The 20,917-nt window shown below is 52.0% G+C and overlaps 1 protein-coding gene across 3 annotated transcripts in view; it reads right to left on the bottom strand.

The window, feature by feature from the left end:
* Nucleotides 1-1,767: 1,767 nt before the first annotated feature.
* SDHC (succinate dehydrogenase complex subunit C) overlaps nt 1,768-20,917 on the bottom strand; it is a 21,179-nt gene continuing 2,029 nt past the window's right edge. Inside the window, exons 1-6 of one of the 3 annotated variants that reach the window (XM_044448474.1) lie at nt 18,521-18,720; nt 13,448-13,504; nt 11,877-11,978; nt 10,884-10,945; nt 9,581-9,744; nt 1,768-2,084 (exon numbers count right to left, since the gene is read on the bottom strand). In XM_044448474.1, the coding sequence (XP_044304409.1) occupies nt 2,040-2,084; nt 9,581-9,744; nt 10,884-10,945; nt 11,877-11,978; nt 13,448-13,504; nt 18,521-18,540 (450 nt within the window). In that variant the 5' untranslated portion in view covers nt 18,541-18,720 and the 3' untranslated portion in view covers nt 1,768-2,039. Of the gene's footprint in view, nt 2,085-5,535; nt 6,676-9,580; nt 9,745-10,883; nt 10,946-11,876; nt 11,979-13,447; nt 13,505-18,520; nt 18,721-20,917 lie in introns of those variants that run through there. The other 2 variants (XM_044448473.1, XM_044448475.1) reach the window with 2 other exon arrangements.

Below are 20,917 nucleotides of genomic sequence, written 5' to 3'. Positions count from 1 at the left end.
GATTGCCCAAAACGGATCGAGCTGCCCCCCCTTCTTTCCCCCTCCCCCCAAACAGCTGGAGGCACTGGACTATGACTCCCAGCATCCCCAGCCAGCATTCCTGGGGGACACCAGGTCGGGGGCTTTGCTCCAGCTGCCACCGAGTTTACAGGGAAATAGACTTTACAGGAATTTTGGAGCCCCCCCTCGCCCCACACACACACACACACACAATGCGGAATAAGCTGTACTTTACCCCCTCCCCTGTTCCGTCCTTTGCCCCCTCAAGGAAATTCTCCCCCCAAGCCCCTCTCCCCACCACAATGAATTAAAAGGGCAAAAGGTCCCGGAGCACCACCCCTCCTCTCTCAATTGAGGCGCACCCCCTTTCTCCCCTCCGCAAAGTCCTTTTCTCTTCCCTTTTTGGGAAATTTATTCCACTTCCCCTGGCTGTAGGGTCTGGGCAAGGAGGCATTTAACTTCCCACGCTCCAAAACAGGAAATCTGCACTTAGGCACCCCGCTTTGTCTTCTAAGGTTTCATGCATGCATGCTTCCCTTCATGTCCCCCCTCCAAGGCCATGAGGGCTAGAAACTTGAGGTGGTGCTTTTTAAAATATTCACAAGATGTCTACGCTTCTCAATGTTTGGGGAAGTTGGAGCAAACAGGGCAAACAAACAAAGGAGTGAAACCATGTTAAAAGCCAGGGACGCCTGTCCACAGCACCGCTGCTTCCGCTGAAATTTCGCTGCCCGTTGACACAGTGTGCCTCCCCTTTTGGTTTTGCAGTACGAAGATGCCTACGTTGCCCGGAAATTGCAGAATTGGAACCTTCCCAGGGTTTTCAAGGAGGTATGCTTGGCAGAGCCTTGTGGATGGATGAGAAATGGGTCCTTTTGGTGCTGAGGTGAAATCTACCAAGTTGGGATTCAAAGCCCTCTCTCAGAGCAAGAATGGGCTTAAAACCAGACTTGGTGGACTTCAACCACAGGCAAAGGGCCAAGAGCGCTGCAGATTGAAGTCCAAAGCACTGCGAGATCTCCTTCGGGCCCAAGGGTACCCATGGAGGCCGTGGGTATAGGATTTGGGATTGCTCGAACTTTTATTATGGGGTATGTACCCCAGAGCCCCGATTTTTCTCTCTCTTGCCACACTCTTGCACATCAACAAAGCAACGCCTTGTTCAGTACAAGATACGTTCTTGAAGGGGTGGGTGTACGATTTTGCGTATCCCGAGGCTTTCTGTGTGTACCCCAGTTCCTTCCTTGCATCTGTCAGCCAGGGCTCTCCATCCTGGAGTGCTTCATCTCGAGCGATAATAGGGAGGGGTATTGCCCCTTCCGTACCCCACTTCTGAGCTTCCCAGCAGCCTCTGTGGCCACTGGAATCTGGAAGTTGGGCAAGTTAGGGCTTTGGGGTCATGTTCAGCTGGGGCAGGTGAAATAAAGAGCCAGGGAAACTTCCACCCAAAATGCCTGTCAGAAGGTGGTGTCCCTGATCGCTCAGAATGGAACCTCTATGTGCAGATGCAGTCTATCTTCACATCCCATCCCTGATGGTTGTTGGGAACAGAAAACTGGGTGAGATGGGCTGCTGGGGCCAACTTCTTTCAACGAGGCGGCCAAATTTCACGGCGGGAAGCTCTCGGGAGCTGCATTCCGCGGGTGGACAAGCCCAAAGGGGTGGGACTCTCAGTGCCAGCAGATACATTTACCGTCTGTGTCTAACTCCTAGGAGATGCATTTCACGTTTCCCCAAAGCCAAGCCAAGCTTAAAGTTGGGAGCGGGCCCTGGTGGTCTGGGGAAGCCCAGAGGGCTCAGTGCTCCTGAGTCTCCAGCTGCAGGTAAGCCAGGTTGGCCGCCATGCCTGGAATTCTGCTCCCTGCGGTACGAGACCATGGCCACCCTCGTTAACCTCCCGCTCCATCTTCTCTCCCCGACTTACCTTGTCTTTTCCTCACAGCACCCATCTGCTCACGAGGGTTACACCCAATTCATAGCCAATGACCGAGGACACCTGCTCCCTTCAGTGCCCCGGTCCAAGGTGAGGCTCTTATTCTTCAGCCCACAGTAGGTGGACGAGACACCACGCTCTGAGAGTTTTGCTAAAACAAAAAGCACATGATCCTGTCGGATAGCCCCGGCAACGAGCTGCACACGGCAGCGTGGCTCCATTCCCAAAGCCACGTGCATGTCAAGACTCCACAACCGCATGGGAAAGGCAGTAAGTTCAGCCCCTGGAGAAATTAGCTGCCCCTTAAGTTTCTAGTCCTTATGGCTGAAAGGACCAGCCTGGCAGCAATTGTTGGAGAAAGCAGCCACATCCCCTGCCTTTTAGGAAAGTATGGTGGGGGTAGAGAGAAGCTTCACTGCCCTGCTCATCTTCATGGCCAGAAGCAGCAGTGTAAAATTTTAAATGATGCCCACTTGGATAAAGCAACCTCGGCTGCACACCGGACTGCAGAAAACAGCTTTGCCAGGCACAGAATTCTGCTTTTTGCTCAACGCTTTCTCCCTGTCACAGCTGCAGCTCCCCTACTGCACCTTCCCCCCTCAACTTTCTGACAATTCAGGCCCAAGCTTTTCCCAGGCACCATAAGGACTGGAAACTTAAGTTTTAATCCAGAGAATAGCTGGAAATTGTCCTGACAAATGGTGTGCAAACTGCAAATTTTCTGGGGTGGCATAGAAACCTCACTAGTTCTGGGTGTGTAGTAGGGGGAGAAATGGCATGCAGCCCCCCAGCTTCTAAGCCTTCTAGGTGGCCTTCTGAAGCAGGGCCTTGTTGAAGCGCCGAACGCCACGGACACATGCAAAATCCTTCCTGCCTACAGCGAGCAAACTTTCTTGCCATTCCGCAGGCTTCCCCCTGGGGCACCTACCTCGGCACCTGGGATATGCCCCTGAAGATCCCGCCCGCCAAAGTCAACCTGACCTCCCGCTCCGTTGATGCGGCTGCCCATCTTATCGAGTGGATCGGCAAGTCCACTGCCCTGGACACTGCTTGCAACGGCTTTCGCCCACAAGTCATCGGCAAGGTAAAACGGATCCAAAGGGCCACAAGCCCTTTGCCGAACTCCCATCCCAACCAGAAAAATATCCCGGAGTAATCACGGGCTTGAGAGGGTGAACTGCAAAACATACTTTAGAACCATCTTGTCGTTCCAGGCACCCAGAGGGGCGTAAGGTATTAGACCCAGTGATAGAAAACAGCTTCAACGACAGCGCTAGGACTCCCCGGGTTTTTTTAATGCCTTCTATTCTTGTAAATAGCTCAGGAAGCGTGATTGTCGGTCTTTGAAGATACAAATGGGTTGCCCCCACTGTGATAACCCTTCTTTTGCCCTACAGCCGAACGACCCCCCAGCACGTATCAAGGAGGAGACTTCTGCCAAGTGCAGCCAAGCCTCCCGCAGGGGCTTAGAGCCCCCCAGCTCAGCTGGGAAAATGCCTGCGCAAAAAGAAGCGGAATCCCGGGGAGCCGCCACACCGAAGGGACCCCTCTCCCGCCAGCCTGGCTGCATGGACATCCGGCTGAAAGAGGAGGCTCCCCCGGACACCCAGGCCTCCCAGCAGCTCGAGCCCAAGGAGCAGCGGGAGAGGAGCGGCAGCGAGATCCCCATCTCCCGCCAGCCGGGCTCCATGGATGTTCGCCTGAAAGACACCGTGGCCCCCAAAATCCCAGTCCAAAGCCGCCCCAGCTCGCGAGAGTCCGCTCTCAGGAGAGCTGCATCCGCGGAAGCCTCGCCGGCAGGCTGGCCCAAGTCGCTGGAAGGGAAGTCCAAAGGCGTCAGCACGCCGGAGCTCCTGGCTTCATACCGCACCGGGTCCATGGAGGCCAATCCCAGGCGGGCCCGTTCGCCCGAGGCCCCGCCATCCAGCCGGCCGGCCACGAAGGCAAGCCAAGCTCTGGAGACACAGAAAGGCCTGGTGGAACCAGAAATGGATCGGAGGGAAAGGGGAGGCTTGGCCAGGCCTCTCTCTTGCCCAGAAGAGCAACTGAGTTAAGCCTCCATCCAAAGGCCAGAGCAAAAAATTCTATTACCAATGACTGAAAGTTAAAACATTCTGCTCCATCTTTCCAGTCATTCTGGTGTGTCCTTTCCCTTTCCTTTCCCTTTCCTTTCCCTGCTTCTCCTCGGAGCGTCTGGTTTCCTTTTCTCTCCATGATCTCTTCTGATTTCATGACTCTCCAGCCCTTACAACTAGCATCTCGGTAGGAAGCACCATGCATCAAGTCCAGGCAAGGGTGAACTGAGGTCTCAACGGCAGCCGTGCCTTTTTCAACTTGCCCCAGAAAGGAAAGTGAGGGTTAGATCTTTGCTGCCCAAGAGAAGACAGGCCCAACGGGCAAGAGGCAGCAATGCAGCCTGAACTTCGCAACTGCAGAACAGAAATGAAAATCCCACAGACCGCCGAGGATGGAACGGAGGTGTCATACCTGACGGGTGTTTTGATGGCAATTGACACTAAATAAAACTAACCCGAAAAACATTTCCTCCACCGCCAAGTGTTTTTTCTTCAGAAAAGTTAAGCACCAGTTCTCCGGTTTGAGAAATGTCAAGTTGGCTCATCATACACATTTAGATAAGGGGAACCAAAGGCTTTAAGCAAAGATTAACTCAACACGATACAAAATTCCAAATGTGCATCATTGGAAAGAGTGGGGACCTCCTGCTCTGTGCTTAATGACCTTAGATGCCCACCTCTTAGATGGCCATGCAGATACTTTAAAATGGGATCCATTTGCCTCACTATGTTTGGAAGCCATCTGGCTGCAGGGGCCCTGGACTTCTGCCCCAACATCCTACCTGATGGCACCCCTAAAAGAGAAGCACAGCCCAGGATGGGCAGAAGAAGTTTTCAAGATTGCTAACAGGCAAGCCGGTATTTAAGGCATGTCTGTTTTTTATCTTTTGCATTAAGGCAAAAGCTTCCAGGAAAAGCTTCTGGGAAACACCCTTTGCAGCAAAAAAAAAGTCTGCATGGGAAAAAATTTGCTCTGAAGGCTTTGGATGAATCACATTATTTCTCTCTTGTTTTTACCAAACACATCCACAAAATGTGTACATGTGCGTGAAGAAATCCAGTTAATTAGCTTGCTGCATGCCAGTTTTGGGACTCGCAAGCTTTCAGTCTCATTATCGCTCACCACACACCGGAGAACAGATAATTACAAAACACACACGCAGGCACACAGTAAAATCAATCACGGAGGAGGGGGCGGGGGAAGCAGAGTGTAAAAACCCATCTTGGTAATGGGCCCACGTAATTGGTTTAAGAGAAATGAAGGCATCGGATCTGTGTGCCAAGGACAGCCTTAAGCGTCACCATCAAAATGACAAGCATTGGACGTGTGCTTCAGAAGCCATGGGGGAGATCTGGGACTTGTCTCCTGTTTGATGGGCTGTGGAAAAAAACCAGCTCCGTCTTCTCCCCACCTAGCAGCCCTCTCTGTTTTTAGCATCAAAAAACCAAGATGCTTTTAAGGTTTCTAAGAGGCTACCGATTCTCGAGGGACGCGCTCGCAAGAAAAACTCAACCGGCACCTTTACCTGTCCTACCAAAAGGCCGAGGTCATTTTATTTCTGCATAGAAAGGGCATGAACTTTATAAAATGTGATCAATGGTTGTACAACTGCCCAAAAGGCACTGTCTTTGTAGGGTGAAGGCTGCCTGGCTTCAAGGTCTCACAGACAGGATAGCAAAGTTTGGGCTCCTATATACACAGGTGTGGAGGTTATTTGTTCCACTGGAAGGCAGGCAAGGAGACGATGGAAGAGCATCGCAGTAAATCGGCCCAGTTCTTCCACACCGGGGACCCGCCACCCTAAGCTAGCATGACATCACTTCCTCCCCCCTCCCTGGGCAGGAACTGTTCTGAGGCTGAATGGCCCGCGCCTACGAAGAAAACAATGCAACGTCTCAGCATGCTGTGACAGCAACCTCGGCGGACGGCTCGTAGGCCACAGGCCCAAAAGCCTCGCCGTGAGCATTCTGGGGATAAAGGTGGGGCACAAGACGGTGGCTGGAGGTGGCCCGGGCTGAATGCACCGCTCTTGCCACAGTCTGGCCATCAATGGGGACCGTTGTCCTGCTTAGAAATATACCCACACGCTCGCTCACACACTGCTCTATTGGCCACACAGATGGGCATTGTCTGGAGTCTTGCGGGGAGGGGAGAAAGGGAGAAAAAGCTGAGAAAAGCAATGGCTCTCGGTGCATCATGGGTATGCCAGAGTCTCGGCCAATCAGTATGCTGATTTCTTGGCCCTCTGCAATCTTGCACTTCCAGGCTCTCGCCTCAGCTGGGGAAGATCCCCTGAAAGTCACCCGACAATATTATGGGACATGACGGAAAAGAGACAATTCTACAATAATCCAGGCAGATCGGGGGGGGGGGGGGGAGCCCCCGTGCTTCAATTTGCAGTGAACTATGTGGTGATTTGGGAGTGCTCCTGCCCCACAGTTTCTTCAAGCCATGGCACTGGCGCCAACTCTCCCAAGGGTCTGATTAAGCAAAGTGCTCAGGACGTGAACAAGGTCAGGACTTCGGGGGGCAGCAGGAGGAGGTGGCAGTCCTGCCCAGGTTCACAGGGCCGCGATCCCAATGGAGGACAAAACCGTTAGGACCAACACCAGGACTCCGGACTGGTAGACCTGAGGTATCTTGAACCCTTTGCCCAAGTCCCACGCCTACAGAGAGAGAGAGAGAGAGAGAGAGAGAGAGAGAGAGAGAGAGAGAAAGAGAGGGCATTTCAGCAGAAGGAACTAGGAAAGCACAAGGGACGTTTCGGCAAAAAGAAATCCCGCCTGGACGGCACCCACTCCTTGGCCCTTTGTGAGTTGTCCGGGCAAGAAGGCAGGCGAACGAGCAGCAGGAAAGCAGCCCATGCCCCGGGAGTTGTGGGATCGGAGGAAGAGCCGGCCCCACAGACTGAATCCCAGTCGCCACGTGCTCTCCGACACCAGAAGAATGGCCGAGATGAGCTGTGTGCGGCTTTTGAACAGGGAAACGGGATTTCAGGCACTGGAAGCCAATCCAGCCACTGCCTGCCCGCAGGTGGCCCTGCCCTCTTCCCCAGGCCCTGCCCCCCGTTTGTGGGCCTGCCAACCATTTTGGTGGCCACCTGGCTTTTAGGCAGCATGGGGGGAGAGGGGAAATGCCGCTCACAGGGCTTCGTTATCGGGAGCAAGAGCTTTAAGCTTAAATAGGTTGGTACTTCTGGTCCTGTGTCTTAGGTCCCACCCAGAATGCAACCCTGGAAACTTCTCCGGTATAGGATTTGGCTCTTAAATCAAAAAGGATTAGAAAGAATACGTGGGGGATATAGGAAGCTGTTAAACATCCATGTTCGGACGTCGTATTCCTCTAAACACTGGGTTCAGGAAGGAAACAATGCCGCTACATCCTGCCATTTCTGGGTGCCTCGGAGACTTTGTGTTGGCTTCCTATAAAAAGACAGGCCCCTGGGCTAGAGGGACCCCCTTGATGCAGCTTTATTTCTGAGAAAACAAGTGTGCCGCAACCAAGTATGGAATGCTACCAAGAGGAGCATGCACTCAAGCAAGTGAGCCAAGCTGCATGTGCCACCGGAAAAGCTCGCCATGAAATACACACGCGCTCGCCTACATCTGAAGTCTAATCGGGGAAGAATGCTTCCTTCTGAACTCCGAATGCAGCAATGAGCCATGTTGGATTAGCATGCTAAGCATCCCTGGGGGAAATCTCACCAGGGTGCATGTTCATGTGAACCTCCGCATACGTTCTCTCTGAGAACTGGAATGGTGCCCCAATTCTTCAACCGAGGCAAACATGAAGGACAGAAAATAGCCTTCTCCTTTGTGAATTTGTCTAGCTCCCTCTGAAAGCCACTCAGTACGGCTGTAGGCCCTGGAGGCTTTTGAGGGCCAGTTGCTGTGAAACCCAGAGCTTTTACTTCTCTTCGCCCACTGCCTAGCCTAGTCACCTGCAGGAAATTTCTATTCGCCCAAGGTGACCAGGGAAATGTCTATCTGCATTACGCTTTGAACACCGCAGGGCATTCATAAAGCAGGATTTGCTCCTTTGGATGCAAGAACAGCATGCCAGGATTAAGACTGGCTCCTTCCAGAAGGCTTTTGCAGTCTGCAGTGCCCACTTCTGCCCCCATCTCTCCATGCTGTCTTTTCCCCTGCCGTTTGGCCGCTTCCGTGACTGCCTAATCATGCACACCGGAGGCACAGAGCGATTCTGCTATTCAAATCCGACGCCTGCCAATTGGCTCCCGAAGAAGCAGCCCTTGATCTTCCTTCCCCGTTCACCAGAATGCCCTCCAGATTTGTTGTTGTTGTTTTTAACCAAAAAGAAAAATAATTAAAAATAAGGGAATGGGGAAGACAGATCCACACAGATGATCTGGAGTGAAAAGGGACGAGAGACGCTCATTCGGAGAGGCATAAAATGCCTCCGAGGCGAGAAGTGGGCTCGGCACTCATGGCTGTACGGTTTTCTTCTTGACAGAAAACACTCCATATGGAGCACTCACACTTCTCTGGGGCACACCGCTGGTCCAAACTCTCAGCTCTCCGCAACCCCAGTGAGCATTAAAGAGTTAGCTGCTTTCAAAGGAATGTGGCCGGGTTCAAGAAAAGAGCATTCAGAACGGCTGGGTTTTTGGGGGGGGGGGGGTTGGCTTTTTAACAGGGATCTTAAAAGGCAGGCGGACTTAATCACTTTGGAAAGTGCCGGTTTACAGTACAGGGGATGGAGAGAGGGAAGGTTACTGAATGCTCCTTGCTCTGGGCAGGGTTAGCCCTTCCCCTTCTGGTTTTGATTTTGGGAAAGAGGCTAAAACGATATTGCCTGGATGTGTGTTTGGCCTGTGCAGAAAGAAATTGCTGCTTTTGAGGCAGCTCTGGCTTGGACTGACTGGCTTCCAGCCTTTTTCCAAACTAGCACCCTCCAGCTCAGGCAGACTACAGTTCCCATCCTCCAGATCAGGCAGACTACAGTTTCCATCATGGTCAGCCCATGTGTCCATGCCGGCTGGAGAGAAGGGAAAGGCTCCCAACCTTGGTTGGAACACTGGAACTTTCAGCGTGGTGGGCGCTTTCACCAAATGGCTGGGCTGGGCGGACCAGCCTGCTTGTGAAAAGCCAGCCTCACTGCTCAAAGTGAAGCATACATTTTTAAAAATTACGGGATAAAATAAAAATTGGGAGGAGAAATGAAGCTGGTGAGCACCTAGAGGCTGTGCTGTCATGGGAACCCCGTGGATAGTCCAGAATGCCTGAAGGGTCCCTCGTTGGGGAAAGGCTGTTTCTGGGGTTCTACCTCCTCCTCTATTTTATCCCTACAGCCTGATGAGGCCAGGCGGAGAGATGGCAGCCAGGTCCAGAGACAGACTGTGAGCTTTGTGAACATGCGGGGGATTTGAACCCAGGACTCCCAGTCCTTGTCCGATGCTGTAACCCACGAGGCCACCCCGGTTGTTCCGGCTGATCCCTGGGGGAAACCAGGATGCTGGAGCGGAAGGGTTGTCGGGCCTGATCCGGCCAGGCTCTTTCCATTCTCAGAAAACACCCGCACCCCGCAAGGCCCTTTCCAAAGGCCACTCACCAGGTGCCGGATCCCATTCCAGGTGTGGTAGGTCAAAGGGAACGCCAGGGCAAACTTGGCCGAGTAGATGAGAGCTGGCCCCAGGCTGAGGGACCTGACCAGCTCCACATGGTCGGCGAAATGGCCCGGAAGGACCAGAGCGCTTAAGCCAAAGAGAGACACCCCTAAGGAGAGAGGGAGACAGACAGTCAGGCCAAAAGGGGAAGCTGGTGGGCGGGCCCCCTTTCCAACTGAGACTCCCCGCTTCGAGAAAAGTTACACACTGCCAGCATCTGGGACCACGGGAAGGGAATGGCCCTGACCCAGCACGCACCTCGAACACGGCCCAGAGTGGCATCCACACTGGAGCTTCCTTGGGGCATCAAGGCCCACCCCCATGGCCGCCCCAATACCAGGAAGCAGCGTCTGATTGGTGCCTTCCGGACGTGCCAGCACTGGACCAGTCCACGTGGGAGAGGAGGGGTGCTGCGGCTCAACACCCCCGGAGGCTGGAATGGAGGAGAAGGCTGGGCTGCCGAGACAGGCGGCCGTCCCAAGCAGCTGCTCTTTCCCAGCTCTCCCTGGGGATGTCCAGGATAGACCCTGAGATCCCTGGCATGGGAAACATTTGTTCGACACCCACGGTCCATTGCAGGGGTGAAACCAGCAGCGGTATTTTGGCCCAGAGGTGTGGATCCGAAGACCTACTAAACCCCAAGAGCCGTACACAGGGGTGACCAGCATCCAACTATAAATCTACAGCTGAGTTGCTCAAGATTGGGAATTCTACCAATCCAATTCAGAAGCAGAGTGTGCCAGTGCCTGGTGAGCTTGATCCAGCTGCGCTAATGAGCTGCCAGATGTTTGTGGTCACTCACGGGTTAAAGAGCTTGGCTTCCCAGGGCATGCAGGCCGGGTTGTGGGAACTCAAAGAGTCACTTGACCTGCACTTTCCAGGCTTTTGCCTTCCCCGTCTTGTTTTGCGTGCAGTTTTTTGATTACAAGCTCTAAGGCTTAGTTTTCGCACTGCTCTGCTCTCCGAGCATGATCACTGTCACATCCATTCCAGCTCGGGGTGCTCGGCTCAGGAGGGAGTGCTCAACCCCCTAAAAGTAAGGCCAAACCTCTCTCTTTGTCCCCAATTAATCCAAAGAACTACATGGGCATCGAGGGGGCTGAACACTCGGAATATGATTCCCGATCGCACTCCGGGCGAACTCTGTGGGCCACCAGACACTGGACTAGCTGGCCCGCTCGTCTTCCATTCTCATGAACCCCACCCTGGGTCAGGGTGGCTGCATTTGCCAAGAGAAACACTGCTCACCTAAACTCATTGCAATCCCTGTTCCACGGTGGGTAATGGACATAATCATCGGCAGAGACCACCTGAAAGAGAAGGAAAGAGGCCACGGATGTAGGAGCAGCCACACTAGATCTCTGCCGGCGTCTGCTGCCACCCCTCAGCTGGGATACACTCCCCACCCCGATTTCTCTGCTTCCCAACACCCCACATGGAGATACGCATCTTAAAACCTAGAAATCATGGCCTGGGTTCTGGAATGCTGCCGCGGTACCAGTGCTGTCAAATTCGCTGCCATCCCCAGAAAGCAGAGGGGCTTTCTTCCCCAGATATGTTTGTCCTGCGGGCGCCAGAGGCAACACCAAGGGTCTTTCCCTGTGGAATGTGTCCCAAATTTTCCACAAAAGGGGGGCTGCCAGGGGATCACCCCCCCGCCCCACTCCATCTGGCAGTGGCTCTCACCAGAATGCCAAGTACAGAAAGGTTCTCATCGCCATTCATTGCCATTTTAACTGTCTTTGCAATGATCCCTCTGCGCACAGTTTAGAAATCTTGATAACAGAATGGATAAAACCTGGCAGCTGGGGATGGACAGTTCGGCGGCCTGGAGAATGGGAACCCCAAGGTCCCTCAAAAGAAGTCCTGGGCCAAAAAAATCCTGTGACTGGAATTAAAGAATGCTGTGCCCAGGAATCACGATCGGTCAGCCCAAAACTCTACTCCTGGCTGCCTCAAAAGTCTAGTTCAGGGCAACGGGAGGAGTGAGCGCACCATGGTGCTGCCCTTTAAATAAAGACCCAGAAATCCTTTATTTTTCTGTAACGGTGGTTTAATTCTTACTGAACGATCATTTTCACCTCATCCCACCCACCCACTGCAACTAATCCTCAGTATAGGTAACCAAACGGAGGGCAGAATCTTTTCCCTCCTGCCTCCTTTTTTTCAGCTGCCTTCGACAACAGGCATAAGGAACGTTATGCCTGGATACGGGCCAGGCATTCCCCTGGCTGCTCTTACTTGTAGATGGTGACATGAGGGGAGAGCGGACGGTTTGATCGGGTGTTCTTCTCCCAAAACCGGGCCATTTCTTCCTTTGCTGTTGTTGCCATGGGAACCACACTAGAAGAAAAGAAGTAGTTGAGAAGTCCGACAGGTAAGTAGGGAGTGAGTAGCCACAAACAGAGAATTCTCTTTCTTTTTAAGGATTGATCAGCTGTCTCTTCATGGACTACAGAAGCCTCCAAACATGTTAAAATCAGCATCCATGATGCAGCTGATTGCAGTAAAAAGTTGAATGCAATGCAATAAAATAGATTATCTAGTCAACCAGATGAAACGCACAACTGTTTAAAATGTCAGGCCAAACAACAAAAATTTAACCAGAGGCCAAAAGGAATGGTCAAGCAAAATGTACAGGCAAGTCAGAGTAAGTATGACCCCTTCTTCAGGTATCCATTGAGCATATCAAGAAAGCCCTCATAGATCCAGATAGTTCAGTCGCCTGTTTCCAAGTTCCTTTAGAAAGTTCCCAAGCAGGGTATAAGAGCAAAGGCCTTTTCAATCCCCAGCACTGAGTTACTCAGAGGTAGACTGCCCTTAATGGTGGAGGCTCCATTGATACTCAGTAAGTGACTGGCCTGCACCAGGAATTCATCTGCTCTTTGCTTAATTTACCATAAACAATTCCTAGGCTGCCTTTAAGCATGGGGACCCTCAGGATTCAAGACACCCACACATGAAGGAAATGATGTAACACACAGCCCTGGAGTTCCAATGTTCGCAACACAGTGTTTACTTTTGGCAAGAGGAAAAAAACCCTGCTTTTAACCTGTTATCAATATGCACATTACGGAACTGTTGGAATCAGCCTCTCTACCCTGCGTCTGAATGGTCACAGAAAACTTCTTTGTTTGGATTCAATTAAAAATCCATAAAAACCGTTACTCTTTAGAATCAATGAAAACAATTGATTCTACCCCTTAGAATCAATGAAAACAAATCAATTCTACCAAAAACAGCTAGTATGCCCCAAGTCACTGCAAGATGCGCTTTTTCCTGAATATCCTTGAATCTAAAGACTTCACTGGATCAAGCCCCTGGAGTAAGAATTAGTTATTAATATTTTGCAGTATTCCAGTTACAAGACTCCCTCCCAAAGGAGGTGAAGTTAGCTACCATATTATTGGACAGCAAGACCTAAAACTAGTGATTAATGCTGCTCCTGATTGTAATGACTGTAATGTATCTGACTGTAATGTATTCTATCTGGCTGGCTCAGTGGAGAAGGGCTTTGAGGCCAGGCAGAGATTCGGGGTGAAATGGAAGCGACACAGAAGCGTCTGAGCCAAAAGGAGCTGAGAGGCCGTTTCATTTACAGGTCTGTGCGCTTTCAACCAGAAGCACATGGGGCTCCTTCCAAGTCCCACTGTCACATCAACACCCTGCTAGCTGGCTGCTGCTTTTAATGGCCTGTGAATTATGGAAGAACCGAAGGGAAAAGGAACGGGGGGGGGGGGCTGCTGTGAAGAGTCAAGCGGCAGGGAGAGGAGGAGGAGGAGAACAAAGCTGTTGTGCTGCATGAAACTTACTGCTGCACGGAAAGCCCTGGTCCAAGACGAAAGCAGAGGCCACGCCGGCTGGTTAATCTGAAAGAGAAGAACAGGCATGGAATTCACACACGGAGGCAACTCGGTCCTGTTGCACTCAAGCCACACAAAGGGGGCCATCCTATGAAAGCTCAGGGGGAAAGGCTTATGACGCCCAGCATTCCCAACCAGCCCTGCTGTGAGTTTTCGGCCTTTTCGATCTAGGAGCATGCCCTACGGCTTCGGCCCTATAGCAACTTTCCCAGGAGTGGGACCAAATGAACTCCATGAAACTTATCACTAGGTAGGCACAGATAGGAAAAATAAAAAATAAAATACAGCACAATCCTAACAAAATATTTCCATCCTGATGCTTTTTTGGCTACTGGGCAAAAAAAAAAAAAACAGCACGTCAGGGTAATACTGTGTCTTTGGATTTCTTCCCCTTCTGCTTATTATAATTATTCAAATGCAAAAAAATGGTAAATCTGAACCCAACGGATGCAGAGGCCAACTTCCCACAGGCTGGGCTTCCTCCTGCTCCCATAGCCCCTACGCAGGCTGCAGCTGATGGGAACTGTAGTGCAAAGCCTCTGGAAGGCACCAGGTTGGCGAAGCCCGAGCTAAAACATGCTTTCTAATCATTAATGGACATCCAAACATAAACAGGGACAGGCGTAAGATGAAATGTGACCTGAGCCAAATTAAAGTTCCTCCTCAAAGCCCGCCGAGCAGAAGAGGACGGACCACTTGCCTCTACGCTCTTTCCACTTTGCTGGCTTCAGCAGGGGCACAGGAATCCCGGCAGCCTCCAAGCCCGGAGGGGGCCGTGCACAGGACTGCGCCATGATCAGCCTCACCCGATTTAATCCCCTGTGACCATCCCTCATTAATGGCCATCCCTTCCTGCCATTAACCTGCCATGCAGGCAAGAAGCCCTGGTGGTAGCTTGACCTTTCTCAAATTGCTGGTGATCTTCCCCGTTCAGGAGGAGGGAGGGAGGGAGGGAGGGAGAGATCAGCGGCAAAAGGGAGATGGAGCAGCACACACGCTGCTTCCCCGCAGTGGCTCCGAGCTGATTCAGAGATTACTCCGGCATTAATCCCAAAGGATTAGTGCGCTAGCTTTTCAGTGTGCACAGAGGCGGCCTCAGAACTCAGCCCAGCTGTTAGGACTGGCTGAGAGTGCCGTCTTTGGACCCAGGAGACATGGGGGCAAATCCTGCCACGGCCAGTGGTTTTGCTGCTTGCGAAACACCACGTCCTCCCCAGTCCCTTTCGCACCCTCCTGTCTGTGGCACGGGTAGCACCAGTGGACCTTACTAGCGATCCTCCGCCTAGGCTTGTACTGGCTGACCTTACAGGGTTGCTGCATGGATTACGGAGACCGCAGCCAAAAAGCCCTTTAAGAATGCAATATGCAGTTTCTTCTCTTCATCGCCTTTTCTTCCTCCTGCCCTCGCTTCAAGAAGCTCAGGGCAGCTTATATGCTCTGCTTCCCATTTTATCTTCAGAATATCCTATGAGGCTCAGCTCGGAGAGTGTCTCTAGTGCCTTCTAAGTGGGGATTCAATGCTGGGTCTCCTCCTTTCCTGGTTGGACACTTCCACAACTGACCACACGAGTCCTGGAGCGACATTCTCCATCTTGGGGCCAGCCAAAAGTGTTGGACTACTACCCCCATGCTCCCAAGCTAGCATGGCCAATGGCTGTAGTGGCTCGGGGATTGTGGGGGATACGATCCAACAAGTCTGGAAGGCGCCGGGCTTCGGAGAGCTGTCCGCGTGTTCCCAAATTCACGTGCTCAAATTCCCCAAGTCATTTCCCCTCCATTAAGAATCTCTGATTCCAGTCGAGTTGCAAAATCCTCCTTCGGCTGTAACTGAGTGATCCCCTCCAAATACCAACACTTCTCCCCCTGGTCCAATCTAACAGCATCATTTCCATGCCATTTATTTTTCCACGCTTACTGAACAAGGAACCGCTGGGAGTGAGCGATAAAACAGAATTTGCCAGGGACTCCACTAAGCAAAACGCTGTTACTTCACATTCCTAGAGTCTGAACCCCGAAGAACAAAAGTTTGCCGGTATGTTTCAGTGTCAACGAAGAGAAAAAAGACTCTGAAAAGGAACTTGGTTTCATTATTCCCTTTCGATGATCTTTTTTTCACGCCCAGAGTGCCGGCAAAATGGCAGGTCACTGCCGTGGCTCAGTGCACATCAAATTTCAGTTCAAACCAACACCGTGGGCAAGGAATAAAAGAAGGGTTTCAAATTTATTTTTATTACGCACAAACGGACACGGACCTGGAGGCTAGCAGAGCTATTCTGGACAGATCCAGTCAAGACGACATTGTCAAGCTGACATTCAAAAGGTGACACACCAGCGGAAAAAAGAGGAGGGAGAGAAATGCACAAGCTGGCTTCTTGCAGCACAAAGAGTTTGGGCCTGTGGGCTGGAATCTTTGCCTGAGGAACACACTGGAGTGATACGGCACTCGGAACAAAGGCAGCACACTTCCCGCTGCTGCCACGAGGCAAGGCAGAGTCAAACGGAGGTGAGGAAGAGAGAAGAATGAATGGGGAGGCAAAGGCCCAAATCAGGATTGGGCCTGGTTTACGGCCTGGTTCCAAGCGTGCTTAGTTGGAAGAAGGCAGCGAAGTCTGGGGACACACGCAGAAATCTGTACACAGAAGAATTTCCCATGGCTGTATCTTTCCAAAGGCAAAAAAATAGCCAAAAGTTTCAGTAATCTGATGGGTAGATAAGCAGCGCCATGTGAGATCAGAGCCAAGGGGGCCATCTCACCTTCTCACCTGTGCCTGGCTGCTTCATATGATGGCCAACTTGCTACCTGTGGGAAGCCCACAAAAAGCATGCGAGTGGGACAGCATCTTCTAGTCCATGCTCTCCATCAACTCGTACCACGAACTGGACTAGAGCCATGGAAAGGCTTCTCCTCCTGGAAGTTATCCAATCCCCTTTTAAAGCAGTGCAACTTTGTGGCCACCACTTCATCTCCTGGATGCAAGTTCCACAGTTTAACTAGTTCACATTCCGGATTTGAGCCAACTCTGGACGTGTTTAGGCTGAAATCACTGAAGTCACACCCACGGAGACACACACATCCGTTCCATGTGCCCACGCATACATATCCGCTTCCATGCACATACAGAGATGTTTCTACACACAAGAACATCTGCAACAGCCATACGAATACAGGCAGTCCCCCAGGTTATGAACATCCGAGTTATGAACAACCCATACTAATCAAAGTCTATTAATTTAAAAAACTTGAGTTAAAGACCTACTGCAGAAAACCATCAACACCATAGAGAGAGGGGAAGAAAAGGGGCAAGAAGGAGGGCCCCCAAAGCCTCACCATAGAGAGTGGGGAGGTGAAAGGGGAGCAAGGAAGACCTCCAAAGCATGTCTTCTTGCCCTGACCATCCAGAGAAGGACCTCTCTCCAGCTTTTCCTTGGTGCCCGGAGGAGGCACTGGTGCGCTTGCGCGGTGGAAGGGCTCGAGACATCCGCGTTTTTCCCACTTCCTGCACCCCAAACCCGCGCAAACATGGAGGGCCAACTGAGCCTGACCCAACTTCCCTAAAGACATTCTCAGGAACAGAACTCAGCCATAACCCGGGGACTACCAGTCCCACGCTCACATGTACACTCCTAGGAGTCTATGTACAAACATCATGACCAGCTGCAGGCTTCTGAGGCCCTTCAGACAAGGCCCCCCTCCACTGCCCCCCCACCCTGTGATTCTCACTCCCATCATCCCCAGGAATTCTGTCTCCCCAACTTGCTTCTCACCCTTGCCACTTGACAGGCAGGGAATCGGTGAGCAGGTTGGCAGTGCCCGCTGCTGCTGCTTCTCGCCATCATCTCTGGGACAGAGCGAAAGGCAGAGGAACCAGCAGGTGGCAATGCAGAAGCAGAGGCACTGCCAAAGCTCAGGTGTTCTCAACCGAGCCCCAAATAAAAGATAAAATGTGCTATTTGCGCTTTTCAGCATTAATTCACTTCCACAAGATAAAGTGTTTGCAGCAATGCCGTGGAGATGCTCTGGTTGCAGAGGCTGTGCATGGAGATGGGGGGCCACCCCCCCCTCCAGCCCCACCCTGATGTCGGCACTAGTCTGGCTCCGGCCTCCGGACACGCGTGCAGCGATGCAGCTGCACCAAAGAAGCCCAAAGGCTAACAGCAGGCTTCAAGCTTTCCCAGAATCAGATCCCCTAGGATCATGAACTAGGAGTCCCCATCAGGCACAGCAGGGCATGAGCACCATAGCATTCCTCTGCTTGTGCTCCCCGGGGGAGGCAGTAGCAAATGGGGGCTGGGTCAAGCCAAGCCCCGCTGCCCCCTTTCTCCACACAGTCACTGCAGGAGGCTCCAGGAAGGAGCAACTGCTGCAAAGCTATGCTTGCATAGATACAGTGAACTGCCGACCTGCATATTAATACCAAGAGGCACATTTAGTATACCTGGGAAGCTGGTGATACTAGGCCTGCACACATCTGTATCAATGCCACACACATCGCCCAGTACAGATGCTTAAATGCATGCACAGCTTCGCAGTGTGCCTAGTGGTTAGAGTGCTGGACAGTGATTTGAGAGATCTAATAGGCTCAAGGGCCCACTCAGCCCTGAAACTCCCGAAGACTCATGGAGACCTTCGGGCGAACCGACCTCACAGGGTTGTTGTGAGGATAACAACGGAGAAGAGGAGGGCCACCAGGGGGGTTCCTTGCAAGAAAGAGTAAAGGTGGGACAGAAAAGCAAGAACCAAGGCGGAAAAGCCCGACAGATTCCCCGTGTGCTGCACGTGAGCCACCCCGGGCCTGAGGCACACGTGTCCGCGCAGGCACACGTGCAACAAACGCGCCAGGGCCTCTCCGCTTCCACTCGCAGAGGGCGGGGCACCCAATGTCACCTCGCCCTGCCCAAGGGCACGGCCGGCGCCCGCTGGCCCAGCCAGCCTCCCCGGCCGCACGGCCAGCGACGCCCCCCCCCCACACTCCCCCCTCCTCGCAGGACCCCCAACGGCCGCCCCGCCGCCCCTCCAGTCACCTCAGCAGAGAAGCCGCCATCTTGCGAGGAGCCGCTCCTTCCCTGCGCGCCGCCTCAGGCGGAAGTGAGCGCGCGGCGTGCTTGACGTCACTGCCCCACTTCCGTCGCCAGCGAGAGAGAAGGGCGGAAGAGCGCGCCTTCTTTTTTAAACATGCCGTCCAATATCACAGTCTCTGGACAACTTAGAGAAAAAAAAAACAGAAAACACACCAACAAACGCAATGCATCCTACTATTAATGATAAAATCAAAGCTGAAACCAACCAAATATTAAAACTGAAAGGCCGAAAGCGATAACTGTACCATCACCATGTAACCCGCCTCGTAAACTATTTTCTCGTCTTAACGAGGAAAGCCAAGGGAAATTGTGTTCTTCGAAGGAGCCCCGCCGAACCTCGCCTGTCTACTCCAGTGGCCCGCTTCCAACCAGGTTCCATGCGCTAGAAACTAGGGCAGGTGCTTCGAGTGCAACGCAGTCTGGCTTCCCAGCAGCCGTCAACCTCCGACCGACCAGCGATGGGGAAAAGAGAAGCATCAGAGGTCGCCACCACCAGGCCAGGCTGCAGCTTCCCTGCACATCGCCAAGGGCACAGGGAAGGGCGCGGGGTGCGGATCATCCTTCCACGATCCGGGCAGGTACCAGGGCAGAGGCGGATTTCTGATGCGGTACAATGGCGTCCCCGTGTGGCCACATACACCAAAAGTACCTGTTATGAGGGAAGGGGATGGAAACCTGCCTGGACTCCAGTGCCCATCAACCCCAGCCAGCATGGGCAAGGATGATGGGAACAGACGCCAACCACATCTGGGTAGATTTGTAACTATCAGTCTATCCCAGTACCTCGTATATCTATCTTTGTTGTTGCTATGTGTCATCAAGTCATCTCCAAGTTATAGAAACTTTTATGAATGGCAGGCCTCCAAAAATATAAATATAAATGAAAATATATAACATATATCTTTTTTCTCTTCCTTTAGCTCCACACCAGACTTCTTGCAAGCTGACTTTTAAGCCTGGAGGAAGAGACGTTACAGAAAGCCGCTCCCTGACACTTTAGTCTAAACTTACTTGGCATTGTACCTCTTGAGGAGGACTGGAGGGCCTGTGTGGCCCTCTATCCCAAGTCCCATGTGTCCCAGCCAGGTTGGTCAGGGACACTGGGACTCATAGATCCCCCACCATGCAGTCTTATTTCTAGTAGTTTACATGCCATATTAAACCACCTTCTGTTCTTCCAACTAAGGGAGTAAGCCTATGCATATCGAGGCAGCACAAAAGGCCTACAACTCCCAGCATGCCCCAGACAGCCACGCTGAACAAGAGGCCTACAACTCCCAGCATGCCCCAGACAGCCACGCTGAACAAGAGGCCTACAACTCCCAGCAAGCCCCAGACAGCCACGCTGAACAAGAGGCCTACAACTCCCAGCATGCCCCAGACAGCCACGCTGAACAAGAGGCCTACAACTCCCAGCATGCCCCAGACAGCCACGCTGAACAAGAGGCCTACAACTCCCAGCATGCCCCAGCAAACTTGGAATTGTGCCTTAGGAACCTTAAACATCTCTTCCTTTTCTTATTTCCATTCTTCAGAACAACTGAATTCCTGTTTATTAAACTGTATTGCTAAATGGAGAGCCTCCAATCCTCCCTTTTATTTGATATAGTGCTGCGACGGTGACACACGCGCTGGTGACTTCCCACCTAGACTTCTGTCATGCGCTTTATGTGGGGCTGCCCCTGAAGACGGTCCGAACACTTCAGTTGGTGCAAAATAGAGCTGCCAGGTTGCTGACGGGGACGGGGCGCTATGCTCACATGACTCCAGTCCTCCGTCAGCTTCACTGGCTTCCCATTGAAGCCCGGGCCCAATTCAAGGTGTTGATTATGACCTATAAAGCCCTAAACGGCTTGGGTCCTGGCTACCTGAACAAGCGCCTACGTCCGTATATGCCCGACCGCCCCTTGAGATCTGCGGGAGAGGCCCTTCTCCGGGAACCCTCCATGAAAGAAATTAGGAGAGTAAGTACTTGGAGGAGGGCTTTCTCTGCGGTGGCACCCAACCTATGGAATTCACTCCCCAAAGAGGTCCGCCTGGCACCGTCGTTACTGGTCTTTCAGCGCCAGGTAAAGACCTTTTTATTTAAACATCATTTTAATTGTTAAAATATATGATCTGGCCAGGGCAACTTCTTCTTCCTTCTCTTTTCTCCTCCTATATTCTTTATTTACTTACTTTATACTGTTAATTTTAATTTTATATTATTATGTGTGTATCTCAGTGTATTTTTTGTATATTTGTATTTAGTGGTAATTTATTATGTTCTATTGTATTTCAATGTATTTTATTGTGTTGTAAGCCGCCCCGAGGCTTCGGCAAGGGGCGGCATAGAAATGT

The sequence above is a fragment of the Varanus komodoensis genome, unplaced genomic scaffold, assembly GCF_004798865.1.
Source record: "Varanus komodoensis strain SLA01 unplaced genomic scaffold, ASM479886v1 scaffold55, whole genome shotgun sequence".
NCBI classification, from domain to species: Eukaryota; Metazoa; Chordata; class Lepidosauria; order Squamata; family Varanidae; genus Varanus; species Varanus komodoensis.
Note: the sequence above shows the minus strand (reverse complement) of the source record. Positions and strands in the feature narration are given on the sequence as shown.